The following is a 23,166-nucleotide window of genomic DNA, read 5'->3' on the forward strand; positions in this document are numbered from 1 at the left end:
AAATTGGAATTATTTCCCTTCAGGTGTCGGACATTTTATCAGTCATAAAACAACAACCACCTGCAAACTTACTTTTCAAGTAGAGAGTACATCTTTTTCAAAGCAGCATCACATGAAAGTTTTGGATCATCCACAAATGAAGTAACTTCTGTTTCTAGCTTGTTTAAATCCTGGTACTCAAATGCTGCTTCCCTCAGGGCATCAGCTTTACTCTCAGGCCAGTCAAAATGTTTCAGAACTGCACGTTCATCAACCTAAGAAAAATTTAAACAAGCTTGTCAGGTAATGAACATGTAATAAATTCTCTAGCAGCACAGTAATAATCACACTACAGCATATTATGAGCAGATGATGTAAGAATATTATTATATTTTCTTGCATCTGGATTAACTTCATATCATCAGATTTGTTTCAGTAATCCACTTTTCAAAAGAGCATTCAGTAGTCCACTTTTCAAAAGAGCATTTAAAAAATCCATGTGTCACAGAACTCTCTAAAATACTCTTGGTTGCTGCAAAGTGAAGAAGATTGCTACGAGACATACTATTTTAACAGTCCATGATAGTGATATAGCATACTTCTAGATGAGCTGTGTAATATATTATTTACTAAAAGGGCAGAGAAAGTTTACAGATCAAACTCCATTATCCATCATAAAGCAAGGGAAAAGCTTTTGCTTGGATTGCAGAGGATGCTTCTGCCAAAGAGGAAAGGAAGGAAAAAAGAAGGAACACTGAATGAAAACAAAGAAGCAGAATTTAGTATGGTAAAAACATTAATGCTTAAAAAAATATAACGATAGAAACTACAAACAAAAAAGGACTGAACCAAGCAAGCACCCTATACATTATTTAAAAGGATTATTCTCGAGCTCAAGAGCACAACAAAGGCTGGATATAATTTGAGCACAAAAATATTTACTCGGGACTATAAACAATAATATTATAATAATGATAATATTATATAAATATAATAAAGGACATGAGAGTAGCACATTTGATTAGAAATATTATGAAAATAATATTCAAAGTGCAATTACTTTTCATAAAAAGATCTGAACTAGCCTAAGACACGAATTAAAAGAATATATAAAGCATATGAACCTGAAACAGAAAATGCTCCCACGATAGATAACATATTAAACATTAAGTCATCAATCAATTTGCTTAAGAACTACTATGTATGCTGGGAAATGTTACATATCCCAATAGGTTTAAATTGTCTATGCCTGACCAGAACTTTAAAGGATCAAATATGATTTCTGTTACATAAATATTTCCATATTTTGCTACAGAGCAAAAAAAAGATACAAAGAAGTTCAATTAATATTTTGGAAGAGAATTGTCTCAATGCTTAATAAAGGTAACTAAAGATCAAAGTACTCAACAGACAAAGGACACAACAGTATATTTCATAATTGGTCTCTGATCATAGATATGCAATTGTTTATAAGTTAATAACCTTTGCTTCAGCATTATACAGTATTTGCATCATATGAAGATGGGATACATACCAAGAAAGACAGTTCTTCGTCTAGCCAATTGACAAATGAAACAACATCTTCAATGTCCATATAAGAAGCTGCACGGACCTCTGTGGCTAGCGACTGAACAAAGTCGCCTTGAGTTTCCACATCAGCTTTGACCTGAAAAGCCTCAAAAAATCTCAAACAAGGCATCAACATATTCTATAGCTCTTTTGTTTGATCTAACTAATAGTTTTCCACCTCTAAAACTGTGTAGATGCAACATGAAAAGACTTGTTGTGCAGCAATGAGTCAGTTCGTATGCATTCTCAAAAAGTCAAACTTACAGATAGTAAGAATGCCGATCGATTTTCTATCTCTCCAATCATGTTATTCCGAGCTGCTGCAACATTAGGTGCCGCAGATGTCATTGTAGCAGCCTCCTTCTTGGCCTCTCTTTTCATCAATGATTGATAAAATTCTACAAGCTCCGGAGCCCTGTGAACTTTTTCTCCTGTTGGTCCTTGTGATTTTAGCATGCCTCCAAGAGGTGGCGGTGGAGGTGGAGGTGCACCAGGGGCACCTGGTGGAGGAGGTGGACGAGGTGGGGGTGTAGGTATGCCAGTAGGAGCTTTAGTAGGAGTACTAATAGAAGAAGAAGTTGATGGTTTAGGAGGAGGCTTTGCCACCCGTGGAGACCTTTTTTGAACTTCTGTAAGCTTCATTTTACTGATTTCAGGAGGTTGAGTTGGATGTTCATTTGATTGGTCATTTGAATGCTCATTTGCTGAGGTAAATCTTGCTGTCAATGTTCCTATAGGATTTTCTATTTTAGTGTTAGGTGCTAATGTTGCTTCAGAATTTTCTATTATACTTTTTGGAGCTAGCGTTCGAATAGTCTTCTCTGTTGTACTTTTTGGAAAAAATGTTCCTTCAGGCTTCTCAAGCCCAACTTGTACACCAGACACATCTACCTTTCCAGAAAACTTCTCAGCTCTTGCTTGCTCTGCCTTTTCTTTGATTGCCTTCTCCCTTTGGACTGCCAATTTGTGCCTATCTTTAAAGGCAGGGTATTTGTTATCCAGCGCTCCTCCAACAGACTTTGACATAAGGTGGAATGAAGCTGCAACATTGTTTAAAGAATTATCATTTCCATTAGCTTTTGTTCTAATTTTTGGAAGGCTTATCCTTTCAGGTGAATCAACCATTGATGTCATGGTATCATGTGAATCAATAGAAGAACTAGATTTTATTCGTCCAAAGCCAGAGCCCTGGTCCCTTTTACCTACTGAGGTGATGGCAAATCTGTCACTAGAATTTTTCAACAACAATGCTTCCAGTGACCCTTTTGACGCAGCCTGTTTTCTGTACCCTGGACTCATCTTGAATGCAGAACTTGCATCTCCTCTTCCCTCACTAAATGAACTACCAGGTGACATTGTTGAGTCATCCTTACTTCTTCCCCACTTTTTCAGTTTTTGTATCAAACTCGACTTTTTCGAGCTACTATATCTGCTAGATGAACTGTCAATAGATGCATTATCAAAGTCATCACTCTCAGAAGGTGTTGATGGTAATGAAGATACACTCTCAAAGTCAGTTTCTGTGCTGTTTTTCTCACGCAATGATAGAAGATTGGGCCCTGCATATGCCAACATGAGCTGCTTGGCTTTCTCCTGTGACTTGGGACTCAAGCCTTTGTTGAGGTCCCGTGCTGTCATTTTCCCAGGTGGTGCTTGGTAGTGCCGCAGTTCATATCGTAAGCATGCATTAACCCAACGCAAATAAACCAATTCTTCCACTTCACTAAACCGATTCACTTGCAGCCCTTCAACTTGTTTCAATAGGTCTGCATTCATGTGCCTCAAACTGTTGGTCTCTTCTCTTGCTTTCCCAACCATCTCACTCTGCATACCAGTAAATTTTCCAAAAGGTTGGTTTAAGTAGCAACCAGAAATAAATACACAATAAACAAACAAGAACAAGATGTAAATTTGTGCAAGAAAACAATAGTTTTGAGAAGACCTACCTCTGTCATGTTGGAAAGTGCAGCAATCTTTGCCTCACATGCATCTAATTTTACTGTCAGTTCCCGTTTCTCATGTTGCAACTCTTTATTGGCCCTCCTTAATTCCACTACTTCCACATCCAATTCTTTTAGATGATGCAGCTTTTTCTCAATCTCAAAATCTTTTTTCGATGCTTCCTTCTCTTTTTCTTGAAGGCTGGCAACTTGTTGCTTAAGCATAAGAAGCTGTTCTTTTGTTTGACCAGAATCCATTTGAATCTGTTTCTGAAGCTCTTTGATCCTTGTCCTAGCCACCTCAAGTTCCTTCTTTTTTGATACGGCAATAGCTACTTCTTCCTCCATCTTCTTCTTCTGGGTTTCCAATGAATTAATTCTGAGCTTAAGCATGTCAATTTCCACTATTTTTATTTGAAGTTGTCTCTGCAGCTCTCCTATGCTGGTTTGCTGCTCTTTCATACCATAATATTCAAGCAATTCTCCTTCAAGTTTTACTTCCCTTTCTTCCAACTCCTTGACCAGATTCCTTAATTTCTCAAGCTCGAATGAGTTACTCTCCATTGTAGCTTCATATGATAATTTTGATAAGCTATCTTTCTCAGATATCCGCCTCAGAAGACTTCCCTCTTCTGATTGGAACTCCAAACTGCTTGAGAAAAGATCTTCAAATTCAGGCAAGAGCATTTGTTCTCCATCAGAAAAGCTCTTACAACTCAAACTAGGGCTCATTACATGATTAACTCTTTTGACTTCCTCTTCTTCCTCCTACAAAGTCACTCATTGATCAATTGATACACTACAGAGTTGAGAAGGAAGGAAACTTACGAAAAGGTAAAAACAAATGTAGACATTCTAATGCAGTTTACTTTACATAGCACTACTAGATGCCTATTTCAGATAGAATGAGTTAGAAACAAATAATCTAACAAAGATAAAGAATTATAGTTGCTTTTTATAAAGCATAGCTTATAATTCCGTGGTGAATACCATACTTGCTCTTCCTGTGATGAATCAACATGAGTATGTGCACATAATTCTTTCTTGTGCTCCTCATTTTGATGTTCATTCTCATCTCCATGCCCTGACTCTGTATCATAGGAATTAATCAGAAACCAACCTTAACAGCATTGAGTGTAATGAATTATTTTGAACAACTTCTGCAGTTGAACTTTAAAACAACATCTAAAAACTTAATCAATATTGTTCAATATGTTGAAACAACTTTTAAGGTGTGTGGAATTCAGAATTGAAGTCAGTACCAGCAGATGTAAGTTTCCTCTGTGTCTGCCTCTGTAACTGCTGTAATGTGTAAGCTGCAACTGATACAGTGACCGCAAGGCCTACCCTTACTAACATTAATATATTTTGGCTTTACCTCTCAATCATAATCCACAGGCTATTTGGTTGTTTTTCCTGGAAATAATACAAAATTCCAAGTTCCTCAATCAACTAATAGAATACTTTGTATGCAAGCAACAGTCATATCAACAATAAAAGAATTTGAATATTGTTGTGAACAATATATTGCTTACTTTGAATTTCAAAAATAGAAACAAAAAATGAATGGAAGAAAAGTACAGTGGAAATTCCGTTTTCCAACTCAGCAAATGCAGCTCTGATGCAGAAATGCTTCCATCTTACCATGAAAACTCAGTAAACATAAGATTTTTCTTTACTGAACTAATAATAATTGTATCTGTGTGCCCTTACAAGTTCTATTTTACCCTCATATATTCTAAAGATTCCTTATTTATGTCACCGAGAGATAATTTTAAGAAAGCCTGCATTTTGTTTTTGAGTTTGAAGAACCTTTGATGAATTTTCAAATCAGCAATATTTTAGAAATGTTCTTCTATTTCCTAAATAGCTCACTGGCAATATAGTAGATTATATGTCCAAGCATGGCTTCACGGGAATGGCGACCGCCGAGAAGGGATACTGGTTTCAATGGCTTCACAGCACCATGACTGCGCAGGTTTGGAAGCAGAACAAACAGATCGTTTCAGAAAACACCAGGGCCGGAACGTGCTGGTAATTTTGTTGGAGGTTGTAAAAGATGGAGTCATGGAGCACTGGGACACCTTTTTAATAATCCTAGGGCAACCCAGACCAAAGCTCCAATGTCTACGCGAGGGAATGGTTGCAATATAGGGCACGATTTTCCACACTCACAGAGGCCTGGGCGGATTTGGAATAAGGCGTTTAAATGGAGCAATGGCAATCTTACAAATCCTCAACCTTTTGACTTCAAGAGGATTGAGAGTAAATTCTAGCGGCCCAAACAAGCACCTCAGAGGATTTTGGCAGATATTGATAAGTGCTCTGAGACCCACACCAGTAATGTTTCTAGGGTTTCCACTCTCCCAGTTCAAAACCACTCTTGGAGTGAATCTGTCAAACAATTACAATGTAGGGCTGTATTCCTAAAATGGTTAGGGCTGTGGCCATCAATTAGGAAGGTTCAGGAATGGTTGAAAAGAAATTGGGGAGAGAATTTAGTGCTGAAACCCCTAGCCAATTAATTTGTTTTGGTTATTTGCCCCACACCAGAGGAGAAAAGAAGTATCTTAGATTCTGGCCCTCATATGTTAGATGGTAAAGGTTTTTATGTGTGTGACTGGAGGCCAAATTTTAATCCAATGAATGAGAAGGTCAAAGACGTCTTGGTTTGGGTTAACTTGAAGAATTTGCCCTGGGTATATAAGGATGAGGAAACTCTAAAACTGATTGGGGATAGTTTAAGAGTTTATGTCAAATTTGAAGAAGCTTTAGATAAAAATCACTTGTTTTAGTACTCCAGAATACTGGTTAGAATGTAGGGATGTTATACAGTCCCAGAGATCTTCGCACTTCGCACCCCGGAAGGGGAATTCTCTGTCAAGGTGGATGTGGATTATGCAAATAATGTAACACCTCAGGAGGAGATAGGAAAAGGGAAAAGTCAGGCGGAAAACCTTTGCATTGACATGGTGAATTTAATAGAGAAACAACGAGAGATCATTCCCCCTTGGTCTATCTCCTTTGAGGAAGAAATGATTTGTAGAGAACAAATGGAAGTTGAGTCTTGTGAGGTATCAGAAAATAACACAACTTAAGGCATGTGTAACTTGCAAGAGGGTGTATGTGGGGAGTGTGTAGTTCAGTCAACACAGATAGTCGCTGAAACTCCTTTGTCACAGATGTATAATAAAGAAGGATGTGAGCAGGCCCCTAATCCAGATCAGGGAATTTGTATTCCGGCCAGTGGTGCAAATATATTGGGAGAAAGCAATAAGGAGGTTAAGAGAGCCTTGAAGCCTCAAGAAGAGGTATATGCATTCCAGGATGCAGCTGAAACTGAGAATCATGAAGCTAATAATATGATGAAGGATGAAACTTTCAAAGATATTCAAATATCTCCTATTCATACCTTAGATTCCTTCTTGGATAGTGAGAAAGCAAGGAGTAGAAACTCTATGGCTTCAAATTCAGATTATTCTGGAGATGAGGCTTCGGAAGGTGATTATTGTGGGGTTTTAGATTCTTTAGTGATGGAGGCGGAGAGATCGATAAGTATGACTCCCTCTGTTATTAGTAAACCTAAGATTTCTGAAAAGAAAAAAAGAGGCTGCAAGTCGGCGAAAGTCAAGCTGGCCATGGCTGGGAATGCAGCTGACCAAGCTAAATTATTGAGATCGGGAAGAGGATATACCTCTTCCTGACAGCAATGAAGCTCCTCTCGTGGAAAGTCAGGGGCTGCAATGCCCCTGACAAATTACGCTTGATCAAGAGAGTAGTTGATCAAGAAAAGGCAGATGTTGTGTTCTTACAAGAAACAAAGTTAAGTGGGAGCAGCAAGATCTTTCTTACCAAGAAGCTCTTTTCATGGAAATGTATGATGGTAGATGCTGAAGGTGCATCTGGTGGTTTGGGGGTTTTTTGGAAAGACTCAGTAAATGTTACCTTGATTGACTCGAGTTCATGTTGGCAATTGGTGATGATTTCTTCTTTTCAGCTTCAATTGAGCTTCTTAGCTTTCAATATATATGGGCCTTGTCAACAAAACCTGAAACAACAATTATGGTCTTCTTTGATAGAGATATTGGTGCAATGGAAGGATAGGTTGGTTGTTCTAGGGGGTGATTTCAATGCAATTTTATCTCCGAGCGAGAAACTTGGGGGCTCGATTAAATTGCGTAGAAGTCATCAAGGTTTTGCTGATTTTGTTTTAAGTACCAATTTACAGGACCTACCCTTCATAAATAGAGATTTTACATGGACAAATCGGAAGAAAGGGTTTACCAATATTGCAGAGAAGATTGATCATTTTTTATTGGGTGGAGATTGGTGCAATACAAAGTGGTTATGTCAAGCTGACATATTGCCCTTAACTAGATCAAATCACTTTCCAATTTGCCTAAATATCAGGAAGGAGTCAACTCCAGAGCGTGCTGCTTTCAGATTTGAAAAGATGTGGTTGAGGTTTGATGGTTTTTTGGACCTAGTTAAAGGCTGGTGGTTAACAACTCCCAATCGCAAAGGCTCATGTGCTTTCAAGTTTTTTAAGAAATTGCAACATTTAAAAGAGCAGCTGAAAGTGTGGAATAGGGAAGTTTTCAAGAATATATTTGCAGAAAAATTAAAGTTGGAAGACCAGTTAGAGGAAGTTAATAAGGTGGTGATGCAAGGAGGGATGGATGAGAATTTATTTTCAAAGGAACAACAGCTCAAGAAGGAATATGAGGAAGTTTTATATAAGGAGGAAATATATTGGAGGCAGAAATCTCGTGAAATGTGGCTGAAAGAAGGTGACCGAAATACTTAATACTTTCATAACTCAGTAAAGGAACGAAGATCTTCTAATAAAGTCTTTTCTATCAATAATGATGAGGGGGAGATTCTGACAGATCAAACCCGGATTAATGAGGAAGTAGTTAGATTTTTTCAGAATCTTATAGGCTCGTCTCATGATATGGTTGCTGAGGAGGATTGTTCAAGATTGCTGAATGGGGTGCCAAAGTTAATTTCAGAAGAACAAAACAAGATGCTCTATCAGCCGGCCTTGTTCTATCAACCGGCCTCAATGGAGGAAGTTAAATCGGCTCTTTCCTGCTTAGGAAAGGATAAATCTCCAGGCCCGGATGGGTTTCCAGCCTTATTTCTTCAAGTATCATGGGACTTTATCGGGCAAGAGCTTTGGGAGGTTGTTGAAGAATCAAGGAGGAAGAAATTTGTTTTCAAAGATTTGAACAATACTTTCTTGGCACTTATTCCCAAGAAAGGTGAAAGGGAGACTTTCAATGATTTTAGGCCTATTGCTCTATGTAATACAGTTTATAAAGTGATTTCAAAGGTTATAGCAAATAGGCTGAAGTTAGTGCTCTCTACTATCATCTCCTCGGAACAGAGTGGATTTGCTCTAGGAAAATCTATATATGAAGGTATCATTATTGCCCATGAAGCAATACACACTTTGAAAATGAACAAGGAACCAGGTATGTTGTTAAAACTGGATATTCGCAAAGCTTATGATAATGTGAATAGGAATTTTTTGATGAGAGTTTTGGAGAAGTTTGGCTTTAGTGATTGTTGGTGTAGGTGGATTTTTTCTTGTATCGATTCCCCACGCATTTCTATTTTGATTAATGGTAGTCTTCAAGGTTTTTTCAATATGAAAAGAGGTATTCCTCAAGGCGACCCTCTTTCCCCATCTCTTTTTATTATATTTGCAGAAGTTCTAGGACGAGCAATTTCCAAAGCAAGAATAGATGGTAGATGGAAAGGTTTGAAGGTGGCAAGGGGTGTTGATGCTGTTACACATTTGCAATTTGTTGATGACAACTTTTTAATAGGTGAAGCCTGCATCAAGGAGGCTGAAAGTATTAAATCAGTGCTGGAGGATTACAGTAAGGTGACGGGGCAATGTGTAAATTGGCGTAAATCAGAAGTTTTCTTCTTTAATACAGCAAGCAAGGTTCAAAGTAGGATATGTCGAGTTCTGGGAGTGAGACAAGGAGTGTTGCCTAACAAATATTTAGGCATACCCCTGTTTCAAGGTAGAAACTATGCAAATTTATGGAAAGAGTTAATAGACAGCTGCATCAAAAAGTTGGATGAGTGGAAAGGGCGATGGCTGACCTTTGCGAGAAGAATTCTGCTTCTTCAAACTATTATTTCTGCTATCCCAACTTACTCAATGAATTGTTTGAAGATCCCTGTGGAGGTTCTTAAATACATTGAGCAGAGAATGCGGAAGTTCTTGTGGAATGGGGCTAATAATGAAGAGAAAATTCCGCTGATTGCATGGGAATCTTTGTGTAAGCCAAAGAAATTAGGGGCAGTGGGCCTAAGAAGGTGGAGAGATGTCAACAAGGCATTGGAAGCGAAACTGATTTAGGAGATGTATGAAAACCCGGATCAATTGTGGGTTAAAATTTTACAAGCCAAATATTTAGATTCTAGGGATCCCTTGCACATTTTAACAGTGAGAAACCCCCCCAAAGGTTCGGCTGTTTGGAATTTCATGCTAGAATGCAGACCAATTATCACCAATCATTTATCTTGGCATATTGGGAATGGGGAAAGAGCCTTTTTTTGGCATGACTCCTGGAATGGGTTAAGCAAATTGAAGGATCTGGAAGGTTTGGATAATTTGATTCCAATAATGGAGGATTTGTGGGGAACAACTGTAGATTGTTATGTTGAGGAAACATATTCAGAGTTGGGCTCAAGCTGGGTTTGGAGGGATCCTTCAAATTTAGAGATATCAGATGAGTTGAAAGCAAAGTTGAAAGGCATTTTTAAGGAGAGGCAGATTTTTTTAAGTAACAAGGAGGATAGAGTGATTTGGTGTGCCTCTAAAAGTGGTCATTATTCTGCAAAATTGGGTTATCAGTTACGTGGAGGAGTACATAGCAATGAAGGGTGGCCTTGTCAACTCTGCTGGAACATATTATGTATGTCAAAGGCTGGTGCCTTTGCCTGGTTAGCCTTGCAAAGCAAAATTTTAACTAATGATAGAAGATATAAATATGGATTTGTTGGTCCATCAAGATGTGCATTATGTATAAAAGCGTTGGAATCCGCAAATCATTTATTAGCACAATGGGATTTTGCACAACACTATTGGGCGATGTTGAAACAACATTTATGTTGGTTGGCCCCTCTTCCAGAATCGGTTAAAGGTATTTTTCAGTGTTGGCCAGAACACTTTCAAAAATCCCTATATTCAAACATATGGAAAGTTAGCCTAGCTCTGGTTATTTGGGAGATTTGGAAAGAACGAAATAGACGTATTTTTCAAGGGAAGATGGAGAATGTTGATAGCATTTGGAATAGAATTCACCACGCTATTGAGGAGTGTATTAATGCAAATGGTGTTCCTCAACACCCAAGGAAGTGTTTTAATTCATGGGATAACAGGGTCCAAAAGTTTTGGACAGGAATTAAAATCAAATGGAGTAATGATGGAGATCTTAATAGGATTAAGAAAGTGGATAGAAAGGAGATCAGATGGCGAAGGCCTAAGAAGGATTGGGTCAAAATCAATTTTGATGGTGCATCTAAAGGTAATAAAGGGATCTCAGGTGCAGGAGCAATAGCAAAAAATGACAAAAGTGAAATCATTGGTTTTGCAGCAAAGAGGTTGGCAGATGGATCTAATAATGTGGCTGAAGTTGAGGCAGCAAAGCTAGCAGTTTGCTTAGGCAAAAAATTAGATGTCACGTACTTACATCTGGAAGGTGACTCAAAATTGGTTGTTGATGCAATAATAAAAGGGTCAGCAAAAATATGGTTTTTACAAAATAAAATTCAAAAAATCAGAGAGATGTTAGGATCCTTTTTGGATTACAACGTAAGCCATATATACAGAGAGGGAAACGAGGATGTAGATAAAATGGCCAATTGGGCAACTACTTTTAGCCGCATTAATGATGTAAAGGTGGATGATTTACAGATGATGGGAAAGATGTTTTGAGTTGACGGCAAAGGGCAGATCACAAGGAATGTCAGTCATTATGACTGATGCTTGGAATAAAAGGAAAGAGGACGTTGGCGTGCAGCACTTGTTTTTTCAGAGGATTTTTTTGTAATTTTATATTGTTCCTGATAGGGATCGTATGGTTTTAACAGTGGTAAGCATTTAGTATACAATCGAGAGGCAAGATTTCGCATGTGTAAAAAATGCATATATACAGGTTTTTGAAGGCGGATTGCACATAGCGAGTTTCTTGTAATTAGTCGGGTTGTTGCAGCGAAGTGAAACGCTGCTAGCATGGAAGCCACCTTTGCACTCGATTCCAACAGGGAGATGAAGGCCTTCAAAGGGCCTGTGAGTAAGGAGTGCATGAAAGCTCTTCTCAAAATCAAAACGGAGGCTATGGTGGAGGCGGTTTTGCAAGTGGTGGGATCGCAATTTCAGGAATGGGAAGTTAAACATCGTTCCAACCTAGATATCATAGCAATGGTGATCGCATGGGGCTTGGAGTTGAACAAGCCGATAGAAGAGGTGCGTTATGTGGCAAAAACGTTGTTTGCGGAGGACATGCTTGGCGGTTTGGACTATATAATAGATTGGTCAGTACCTGGCATAGGAGCAGACCTAGCTGAATGTTTTGAGCAAGAAGATGAAGGCCAAAGGTTTGGATATATTCCGTTTCTCAGATGGAGAGCTAAGGCTGATAAACCCTCCTTATACAAAGCTGCAAAGGACGCCTGGGAGATGATGTGGGAGGAAATCAACAAGAATGAAAGCGGGACGTCACAACCAAGGAACGAGTGGACCACTTTCCCGTGCCGCAAACGCAGCCCACAGGGTCGTAGCTCTTCACTGGAAATAGGTGGGTAATCCCAGATGCTTGGTGGAGATTTTGCTCGTGCAGCAAGTTATGATATGGAGGCAGCAATATACTTAGCAGATATGTTTTTGAAGTCAGATACCCGATAATAGCTGATAGTTGAGTAGATGTAGGATGGTTTCTTGGATGTAGGAAGGGTTAGTTGGCAGGAAGGGTAGTAATAGTATGGTTATTGTAAAAGGTGTTTTTTGGATAGGATATGGTTTGAGAAACTGATGTATTTAGTATGTGTAACTTCTTTTTATTATTAATATATATGAAAAATCATTACCGACCAAAAAAAAAATAGCTCACTGGTAACATAAATTGAAGCATATCCATTCTATCATACAATTATTTAAATAATAAATTATTATGCATGTCTCATGATGTAGATGCGTGGTAGTAGTGAGATTGGACACTGGGTCTGATGTTGCAGGCTTGAGCCTGAGGTCCTCTGTTAACAGCCTCATTGCTAGGTCCAAAAGCATTCATCATTGTACATTTTTTCCTTTTCTATTAATCGATTTGTTCTCACATCCTTTGCTGTCAGGACGTTGCCATGATACCAGCTTCCAGCTTTAAAGGGGAGGAAACCCATAATTAGACAGTATATTTCTTAAATCACGTTCAGGGAAGCGTGGGGTTGCAGCAAAGACAAGGCACTAGGCAAGTAACGGACACAGTGGGACCAGGGCATCACACCAAAGCATCACAGTGGGACCAAGGTAGCAGACACAATACCAAACAGGGTTCAGATCCCAAACAGGCTCATTTCCAAGGGCAAAACGAAGACTGGGCCCAGCCCACAGCAAGATAGAGGTAGGCCTTTAAGCCAGGGGTTTCAAGGTGCACTTTTCGGTTTTTTTTTTGTTTTATATATTTTCTCTTTTAGTTTCTGTTTCGTCCTTCTTTCCTTTGATCAATGGAAAAACAAATTGTGGATACACAAACAATGGGAAAACAAACAGTGGATATGCAAGCTATGAGAAAACAAACCATCTCATTGGTCAAAAACGGTCAAGAAATTCTAGTGCACTTTGAAACTAACCATTTAGGTCAAGTCAAAATGGCATCACTCGGCAAGACAGGGAAATATATTTGGGTCAATGTTAAACAGTTCAAGGGCATTTTAAAATGTAGACTTGCTCGCTTGAAAGGGTCACATGAAAAGCAGAAACACAGGCAGAGATTGCATAAACCAGAGAAGAAATAGAAAGATGTTGTCAAAATGTGCCCTCCTCCACACTTAGATGGTGACAGTCATTTGTGTGGTAGCAGCAACTTTGTTGATTCTATCACTTACAGCCCTACCTCCACACCTCTCGCTTGGTGCCCAGATCTTTATGTGCAAGAACTTTTGAGGGCCAAGAGGAGGTTGGAACTCCTAGAGGCTAAGGAGCAAGAAAGTTACCATAATATGTAGGTGTTAATTGCAGCAAATAAAACTCTTGCAAATAATAACAACATTGTAAAAGCTCAAATCTCAATACTGCAAGAAACACTTTTAGCAGGGAAGCTTGAATGGCAGAACACTAAGGATGAATGGAAAAACCTGAATGCTACATTGGAAACAAACAAGGTCACAGCAAATACCGAGTCATCTCATTATAAGGAGAGAACGATTCTTCACACTAATTCGCTGGGAAAGGCAAAGGTTGAAGAGGAGAGGAGAAGTTTTTCAGAAGTCACCAAAACTTGGGACAAAAATAGAAAACACCTTGATATGGCAAGAGAAGAGGCAAAGATTCGTGTGAACACACAAGACGAAGAGGTCAAGTAAAGGCAACGTAGGGCATCCAATATAATTATCAAAGGGATAAAAGATTATGGGGAAGGCGAAGACACCCTCGACTTAACGAGGGATTTCCTACAAGATGTGTTGTTGTGGCAAGGAGAAATCTGTCAAGCTTGGAGGGTTGGCAAACCACACGCTGAGAGAAATAGGCCAATCAAGGTAGTCATGCCCAGCATTAGTGACAAACAAAATCTACTTAACAAAAAACAGCTCTTGAGGGGTTCTCGCTTCATTTTAGAGGAGGATTTAACCATGAGACAGCAAGTAGAAAGAAGAATGGAAATGGAAAAAATCAAAACAGCTAGAAATGAAGGCAAAAGAGCTTGGATGTTCAAGGGAAAAGCAATTATTGCTCATTTTGGCCATCGCTCCAATGAAGGGCAGCAAGAAGGAAACAAAGGTGCAACAACAAACACTTTAGCATGCAGCAATACAACAAGATCAGCAATCACGCTTAGCGATAATAACTCAACTTCGAGTCTTTCACATCAAAACAAATAGCAATCAAGCTTAACCCAGGCGTCCTTAAGTTTAGTTTGTTGGAATTATAGAGGTTATCCGTGGAGACGTGGGCCTGGGTTAGGACCTATCGCGGAAGGCAAAGACATTATTTGTCTCATAGAGACACATTAGCATGAGAGATGTAAGACCCCATTGTTTGAAGGCTACTGGAAGATGGCAGTGTGGAATGAGGCAGCGGGAAATGGTAAAGGTCATGGAGGTATAATGGTTCTAGTAAAAGAAAGAGAAGGTCATGCCATTCAGTTGGAAAAGACTGATTCTAATAAATAATTTATATGGCTCAAAATCGTGGAAAATAACACTCTTCTCAGGATTGCAGCCTGTTACTTTGCTGCACAAGTATCTAAAACTTATAAAAAGTGTGGCTTAGATCACAATGACCCCTATGCTGTGTTAAAGAAAGATGTTGCTATTTTTTCGCAGTGTGGGGATGTTCTTCTTGTTGGAGATTTCAATGCTAGGGCAGCAAATTGGCAAGCAAGTATTTTCAGCTCCGAAGTAAATGATAACCCTATTTGGCTCATAGAAGAAAGAAATCATAAATGGGAAAGAATATCCAAAGATGCTAAAAGCTACAATCATTTTGGGGAAGAATTAATCACTCTATGTGGCACATTTGATCTCATAATTTGTAATGGTTTGGCAAGATGGGCTAAGTCGAACAATTTCACTTGCAACACATACAATAGGGCAAGTGTGGTAGATTATGTAATTTGTTCGCAGAATTTGTATGAAAATATTGAAAAAGTTGAAATTGGAGAGCACATTTGGGATCTCAAATCAGATCATAGACCGCTGAACGTAAATTTGCATTGGGCAAAGGATAGTCGGATTGGGGCAAAAATCCAAGGCCCTCAATACCCCCCTTCTCAGGGTAGAATTTTGTTAACTTCATAAAACAGTAACACTTTCAGAGCTACTCTTGAGGAACTTTGTATAGGACACCCTATGCATAAACATGGTGTTACCAGTCATGATTTATCAAATCTGATTCATGAGGCTCTTTTAAAATACAAGAGAGCAAAAAATAGAAAATCTGAAACTAATTGTTTTCCAGCCAATGCTTGGTTTGATAAGGAATGCAAGAGGGCTAGGAGAAACCTAAGGAAGTCAAATAAAAATAACCTTGACATTAAGGCCTACAAACAGATCCTAAAGAAGAAAAAAACCGATTTTATGTTCACAAGGAGAGAGGAGCTAATTTTCTTGGGCAAAAATAACCCCAAATGTTTTTGGAAAGAACTCCAACCAAGGAGAAAGCAAACTGAAAATAATATTACTGCCACCCAATGGTTTGAATATGCTAAGAAACTTTATGAACAAGAGGGTGGGGTGGGACAGCCACCTTTGGTCAACGATGATACAAATCTTTTCACTGTGCAAGAGATAGAGACAGGGATTAAGAAGTTATGTGAAGGTAAAGCAAAAGACCTTGTTGTGCTCCAAGTAGAATATCTGAAGTGGGGTATGAAAACTCTTGCACTACACATCACTGAAATTTTCAACAAAATCTGCCAAGAAGGGTTTCCGAAAGATTGGAGAATCAGCCTTGCAATACCACTTTTTAAGAGTAGTGATGTTAACAATCCCTCCAACTATAGGACTCTAATGATCAATCCCCTCTTTGCTAAACTTTTTGGCAGCATGATAGAAACTAGGATCAGCAAATGGGCAGAAGAAAACCATAAACGTGCTAAAGGGCAAGCTGGTTTTAGGCCAAAGCACTCGACAGTGGATCACTGTGTCACTTTGAAACACATTATTGAAAAAGAGTGGGAGAAAAAGGAAGAGGTCTTTTGTTGCTTTGTTAACTTTAAAAAGGCTTTTGACACCGTCCCGAGAGACAAGCTTTGGTTCAGGATGGAAGAATTGGGGATTCCTATGCATCTCAGAGCTACTGTTCATAGGATGTACAAAGAGGTGAAAGTCAAAATCAGAACTTCATATGGCATTTTAGAATGTTTTAGGAGCGATATCAGGGTCAAACAGGGCTGCCCTTTATCTCCTACTTTGTTTGGTTTATATATTGACAAACTAGAAGAGTGGTTAAACATGCAAAAGGGTGAAGGCATTCAGCTAGGTGAATTTCTTATAAAGCTGGTCTTATATGCGGACGATCTCATTTTAATTGCCAAATCTACCTGCAATTTGCAAGATCATCTATCTTCTCTTGAGCGCTTTTGCGGAATGGTGGGGATGCAAGTCAATATCAGCAAGACTAAGGTTATGATTTTCTCTAATAATAAAAAACAGCATCAACATGAATTTTATTACAATGGAAGTGTTCTTGAAGAAGTTGCGGAGTATAAATACCTTGGCATCGATTTCAACAAAAAACTAAGCTAGTCTAGCTGCAGGTATAAAAGGATATTAGGTGGGTGGAAGGCTTTTTATGCTCTTCAAAATAGGTGCCGTGAAGCGGAGTTGTGGGATTGGAAAACTATTCAAACCTTGTTCGGTCTTCTTGTGCTACCAGTTGTTCTTTACGGGTGTGAATTATGGGCCAGCAACACTACTATAGCACAATGGAAACAAATCGAAAGAATCCAAAAGCGCTTGATCACAAGCAAGTTTAAAATCAAAAGCACTGTTCCATATGATATCATGCTAAGTGAAATGGGGGCTGCTCCTATTGAGGCACTTGCTATGGTTCGCCTTCTAAGCTATTTAAAAAGAATTGAAAAAATGGAAGAGGATAGATGGCCTAAAGTTGTCTTTAGTGACACACTATGTAAGCGAAAAAGGACATGGATGCAACAAAACATCAAATGGATGAGTAAATGGAATATTCAATTCAATATGTGCCCCACAAATAATAAAGAAATAAAGGTCTTTGTTATGGAGAAATTCTACAAGAAAAATTGTGGAAGCGAGATCGGGAGGAAGAAACTATATTATATAAATGAGTTCAACCCCACTTGTGATCAACTCCAAAAAGCATACATAGGAGCCAACATTTTTTGGAGGGCTAAAATTCTTATTGTTCGGCTGAGAACCAACTCTCACCAACTTCGTTGTGAGACCGGGCGTTGGAAGAGGCCAAAGGAGGCTTGGGAAGAGAGAATTTACAGATTCTGCAATTTTGGGAAAGTGGAAACTGGACAACACTTTATTTTAAAATGTGAGGCCTACAAGAGTAGCAGAGATAAATTTGCGGATACTACATGTGACAGTTCTTGGCATAACTTATTCAACGAAGAGTACATTGAGCAATTGGGTGGACTCATCATCATCCTGCAGAAGAAGCGAACAATGCTACTTAAGTCTGCTTGAGTTGTCTTGTTGTCCCATAGGCTATTTTTAGCCTCGTGGACGTTAAAATTTTATCTATCTATCTATCAATCTGATAAATTAAAAAAGAATTATCTACACGACAGTCCACAGAAGACATTAGTATAAGTAAGTAGTGAATATTGTATGAGCTAATTTCCATTGAATGGTCAAAAAGATTCATTAAATTCCCTCATTGGCAATGTATGTTGAAAACATTCTATAAAAACGAAGAAAATGCTATGAGATTGATGAACATATCCCTTCATATTTTCTTGAACGTGAGAGATTCCATTCCACAGCTGTTGAGTATAAGTTCAAAAGAGAAGCATCCAATATGAAATCAGATTTGAGGCTACATAGTTCTAAATATTCACTTAAGACTTCTGGTCCTTACCTAGAATTGCCCACTAATAACCATTTCACGCCATTAGAAATTTTCATTTCTCCAATGTACAAAATCCACCAGTCCAATACCGTTGAACAGCAATGTTTCGGCAATGTTTGAGAACCTGCCGTGGCATGAATAGTTTTACTCGCAAAGTTTCATTTTGCAGCTGTTTTCGACAGTAAGAAACAACCAAATGACTGCTGAAACCTGAACCAACAAGTTTTCCAAGGTAGAGAAATGAATGGGTAATGTGGCCCCGTATGTAACGATAGAAATGGGGCCAAGTCGAGGGACATGCGAGAAGCTTAGGAAAGGCTCGTACCGGGTAGAAATCGAACGCGCCCAGCAGAAAATACACCCGTTGGAAACAAAATAAACTTAAGCCGCCTGGATTTAATGCGGGAAATATATTGGGGAAAAGTGAAAACAGTATAATGCAAGAAACATATGCAGGAAAACGGTTTAATGCGAGAAAACGGTAAAAAGACGGAAGTAGTCATGTGGGTAGCCATTTTTAGGGCGGGAGTTAAAAGACAATGTAGAAAATACTTCATGTCCTGACCCACCTTGTGTGTTATGTCGGAAGAACTGACGGGCCAGTCATCATTTTTTTCTGCGAAGGTTTTGCTACTCTTTTGTGTGTACCTTGTAGGCTCAAAAAGTTTTTTTAAAATGTTGGTAGGTAAGTTGTTGCAAGCGGCTACAAAGCATTAAAATTTTGGGATTCCAGGAACGCAGGTGTTCCTGGATCACCTTGTAATGCAGCCTTGCAATGAATTTGACGGTGGACCTCCTGCTATGTTATTAATTGTAAAGAAAAGTATTGGAGTCATTCTTGAATTCAATTTTTCAATTTAATTGATCAATCAATTCATAGAATTTTAAAAACTTAAAGAAATTTCAAAATATTTGTATTGTTTTCTAATTTTTCATTATTTTATAATTCATATTTTTAATTCATTTTATTAGATTATACTATTTTTAAAAGAGAGAAAATTCTAACAATAATACATATATTTTTTAACAAGTCTATCATGCATTAATGAATGCAAGTTTAAATATAAAGTTAAATGTTTTATATTTCTTACTTTAAATATATTTATTACTTTTACATTGATATTTATTTTTGTCATTCGTAAAATATTATTTCTTTAGGTTTACACTATATTTTACTAACTTCTTTTTTACAATATTATTCTAAATTTTTTTAATACCATTTTACAAATTGTAAAACTAATACTACCCCTCAAACTAATTAGATATTTTAGTAGTTTGAATTAAGTAATAGACAATTTATTTTTTTAAATCAAATATTTCAACTTATAATAGAAATGACTAGTTCATTCATATAATATAATTTCTATTGTTACTTATATATTTCTTAAAATAATATAATTATTAATATTTTTAAAATTCCCTTCAATTCTCTCTATCATTCTACCTTTACTTGTACTTATAATAACATATCATTCTCTTTTTTAGCTCGCTTTCCTTTTTTTAAGCTCTCTTCATATCCTTCCTTTCTACCTATAAATTTCTATTTTCCTTCTTTTCGAATTATTGACACTTTGATGCATTGCATCTCTTGTTATTTTTACATGACTCGTTTATTTAAATTAAAAGGGGTGATGGTTGATTATCATTAAGATTCAATAATTGGGGATATGCTTAGACTATCGTAGAGAAAGATAATCAAAGAGAAATAGCTAGATTGTCATTATATAGTTTGATCCAAATGCTATGGAAATAAGCACGTCCATTATCTAAAATTTGGATTTCTCTTTTAAATAGGAAAAATAATTACATAAATTTGATATAAACATTGTAATATTTTTTCTCCTAATTTTAAAAATTCATATATATGAATAATATTTGGACAATTTTTTCTTTGTTAATAATTTTATTTATACCAATTAATTATATTGATATTTTTAGTGTAAATGTGACAAAATATCTAAACATTGTATGTGTCAATTGTTTTTAGGTCATGTATACAACCACGTGAGCTACTAGAAACAAATGCACACTTACATGACAACTATTATTAGAATATAATTTTAAAATATATGTTAAACTATCAAAACCGAAAATAAATAGTAAAGTTGTGTATGTGGTATATATTGTATGGATGGTTAAAACATGCACATTCACTTTTTTTTTATTGGTAGTAGCATGATTAATTTTAAAACTTTGTTGATGTGTGTGACTTTATTTTTTGCAACTTATTAGTGAAATCTTTGTTTGTCTTTAGCGTTATTTTTGTCTCATCCAAATAACAAAAATTTCAACAAGTGATTTGCAATCTAAAAGTTTCAAGCAAACATTTTGTAAATTTTCATTAGCTTTATATTGTTCAAGAATTGTGCACTTAATTTGATCTAATACATATGATTAAGCTTGAAATCTCATTTAGTGTTAAGGTGGGGAATCAAAGGTAGCAATAATCATGTAAGAAATGTTTAATAGTGAAATGTAATAGTGATTGACAATGGTATCTCATTTTCCCCTTAAGTAGAAGTTTTATTAGAGTTCTATTGATATTTGGTCCAAAGATCCCATTTCAAATGTTTATAAAATGTCATTTAATTTGTGTATTGGGAAAAGTTTGCATCATTTATAAAAGAGATCAAAGAAATCAATAATTAGAATATGGTTAGTCTTTACAATCTTATAAGGTTTTAATGTGATATTGCTTCATCTTAGTGAGATGTTAATGCATAAGACCCAAAAAAATAGCTTTTACTAAGAATTAAGAATTTAAAAGTTATTTTATTTGAATCAATTAGATTTTAATCGTAGTATTGGTTAAGATATACATGTAATACTTCATTTGTTATGAACTACTTATATATTTTTTTCACGTAGTAAGTTCTCAAGACTTCAAAAATAATTTATGCATAAAGGATCCTCAACTTTATTTTACATTTAGATGAGCTACAAAGGTGTAAAAGGTATCCTTTTCCCTTTAGAATAAAGATGTGTCTAGAGTTTTCTTATTTTTAGTATGCAAAATATGTAATTTAAGGATGGAAATTTGTTGAGATCTAAATAAACCCCTCAAATTAAGCACTTACATAGCATAATTAATCATTTAACTAATTTCTCTTTCAATAGCAGTCATCTTAAATGCTAAAAGATATCATGTAGTGTGCAATTTAGTCTCATATATTATAATCAAGTTAACAATATGAGCACTATTAGAGTCAACTAATGGTATGCATCATGTAGCATATTAAACATTAAATATTTAAAAAGTTGCTTTCATTTCTCTCAAAGGTACTACAAAAATACTTTATAGCCAAACAATATTTTTGAATTTTATGAAAATGTAATAACTTTTTAATTGGACTTGCATTTATCGTGAATTTTTTCACTATTGTTCCAAAAATAAAATAATTAAGCACTACTCATCTTCAAAGTGTTGTGTTTATGATTGTCATATAAAATTGATATATCCCTCTTTTGCTAATATGTGGGGGCATAGTATTACATTAATAATTAGGAGCTCTATTTTTTATATCTTCGTTAAGGTTCAAACTTAGGTTGCCCCTATGTTTGAGGTTTCCCACTTAAAACTAGAGTTGACCTCCATCTATTTTGCACAAAAGAATTTAATGGTTACCTTTGGAATTCATTCCATGTCTTTTTATTATTAAAGGAGACATGATGTTCATGGCACATGAGAGGATAAGGAGAATGTTTATAAACCCCACTCTTCAAATATGGTGTCCACCTTATGCATGGATAACATGATCATTTTGATCCTAGAGCTTAGTCCCTTGCTTTTTCTCCTATTCAATGATGTTTACAATACTAAAAACTAGTTATTATTTCTTCAATTCCCTCTATTGAGAAGGCAATTTAGTTTTAGCTCTATGGATTTTAGTCTTCATTTGTAAAATTTCATATATGTAAATTCGACTCCCAAAATGGAATAATTAGTAATGTAGGAAATAAATTTCATGTATAAACCTAGCCTATTAGGCTAGTATAAAAGTTTTCTATGTATGATATAAAGGTTTGAAATAAAGCCAACTAGTGTATATCCATGCTCAATCCTTCATGAGACTTTGTCTTCACTTAAGGCTTGGTATAATAAAATCCACAAATTAGTGATCCCTAGCTAGAATTTTTTTTAAATCCCAAAGATAATGCATTCTTACTACTAGATTCTAATAATAATATTAATTGCAGTGCATTTTTATTATCATGATATGGGAAATTTTATCTTATCTTGATCTAGTGAGGTCACAAATGGGGGACCTTGCCCAAGATCTAGAATAGGCATATTGCAATAATGTGAATAGTCTAGATAAATTCATGAGCTCAATAGTAGGATCATAGATCCTATTCACACATTTCCTTAATAAGGGCCTAGATAACGAAGTCAACAATTTAATCACAGTCAAATTTAATATAAAGATTTAGACTCATGAGCATAATACTAATGAGGATATAATGCCTACAATCATGGTGACCTAATAAGGGTTTGAATTTTGGTTGCCACAATAATAAATTTATATTTTTTTCATTATAATATTACATGAATTTTGGTGTTAGTGTATATTATATTTATCTACATTAATATATTTTAGATTATTCAGTGAAGGTTTTTAATAGGGGTTCTACCTCTTTACATGTGCAAGAACACTAATTTATACATTACACTCTCCCAAGGGATATGTTTCTAGAATAAAAAATATCCTACTTACACTTCTCTAATGTGAAAATATTTCCTTTCATCTCCTCTTATGGGGAAATCACTCTTCATCTCCAACTCTATCTTATGCTCCTCCAACTTGAACATTATGTTCTTTTTATTATTTAGCATGTTCTTACAACTTGAATGATTCATCTCATAGTTCCCTCTCCATGGCC

General features: G+C 36.5%; 2 protein-coding genes across 4 annotated transcripts in view; one reads left to right on the top strand and one right to left on the bottom strand.

The window, feature by feature from the left end:
- The window catches only part of LOC149571447 (protein CHUP1, chloroplastic-like), a 52,616-nt gene that overhangs the window by 22,144 nt on the left and 7,306 nt on the right, over positions 1-23,166 (bottom strand). For 2 of the 3 annotated variants that reach the window (XM_089812960.1, XM_089812961.1), the window contains exons 6-11: positions 4,751-4,904; positions 4,484-4,578; positions 3,495-4,256; positions 1,813-3,372; positions 1,514-1,645; positions 73-254 (exon numbers count right to left, since the gene is read on the bottom strand). In XM_089812960.1, the coding sequence (XP_089669086.1) occupies positions 73-254; positions 1,514-1,645; positions 1,813-3,372; positions 3,495-4,256; positions 4,484-4,578; positions 4,751-4,847 (2,828 nt within the window). In that variant the 5' untranslated portion in view covers positions 4,848-4,904. Of the gene's footprint in view, positions 1-72; positions 255-1,513; positions 1,646-1,812; positions 3,373-3,494; positions 4,257-4,483; positions 4,579-4,750; positions 4,905-18,294; positions 19,040-23,166 lie in introns of those variants that run through there. The other variant, XM_089812962.1, reaches the window with a different exon arrangement.
- LOC149571448 (uncharacterized) lies at positions 7,198-8,295 on the top strand. Its single transcript, XM_089815695.1, has one exon. It carries the CDS (start codon positions 7,198-7,200, stop codon positions 8,293-8,295), a length of 1,098 nt encoding a protein of 365 aa, XP_089671821.1.

This window comes from Cupressus sempervirens, chromosome 2 (assembly GCF_028749045.1).
Source record: "Cupressus sempervirens isolate cs-2001-9-10 chromosome 2, ASM2874904v1, whole genome shotgun sequence".
Taxonomy (NCBI): Eukaryota; Viridiplantae; Streptophyta; class Pinopsida; order Cupressales; family Cupressaceae; genus Cupressus; species Cupressus sempervirens.

Bases quoted from the DNA above. Each gene is read 5' to 3' on its own strand.
- LOC149571448 (XM_089815695.1), top strand. From the start codon at position 7,198: ATGAAGCTCCTCTCGTGGAAAGTCAGGGGCTGCAATGCCCCTGACAAA.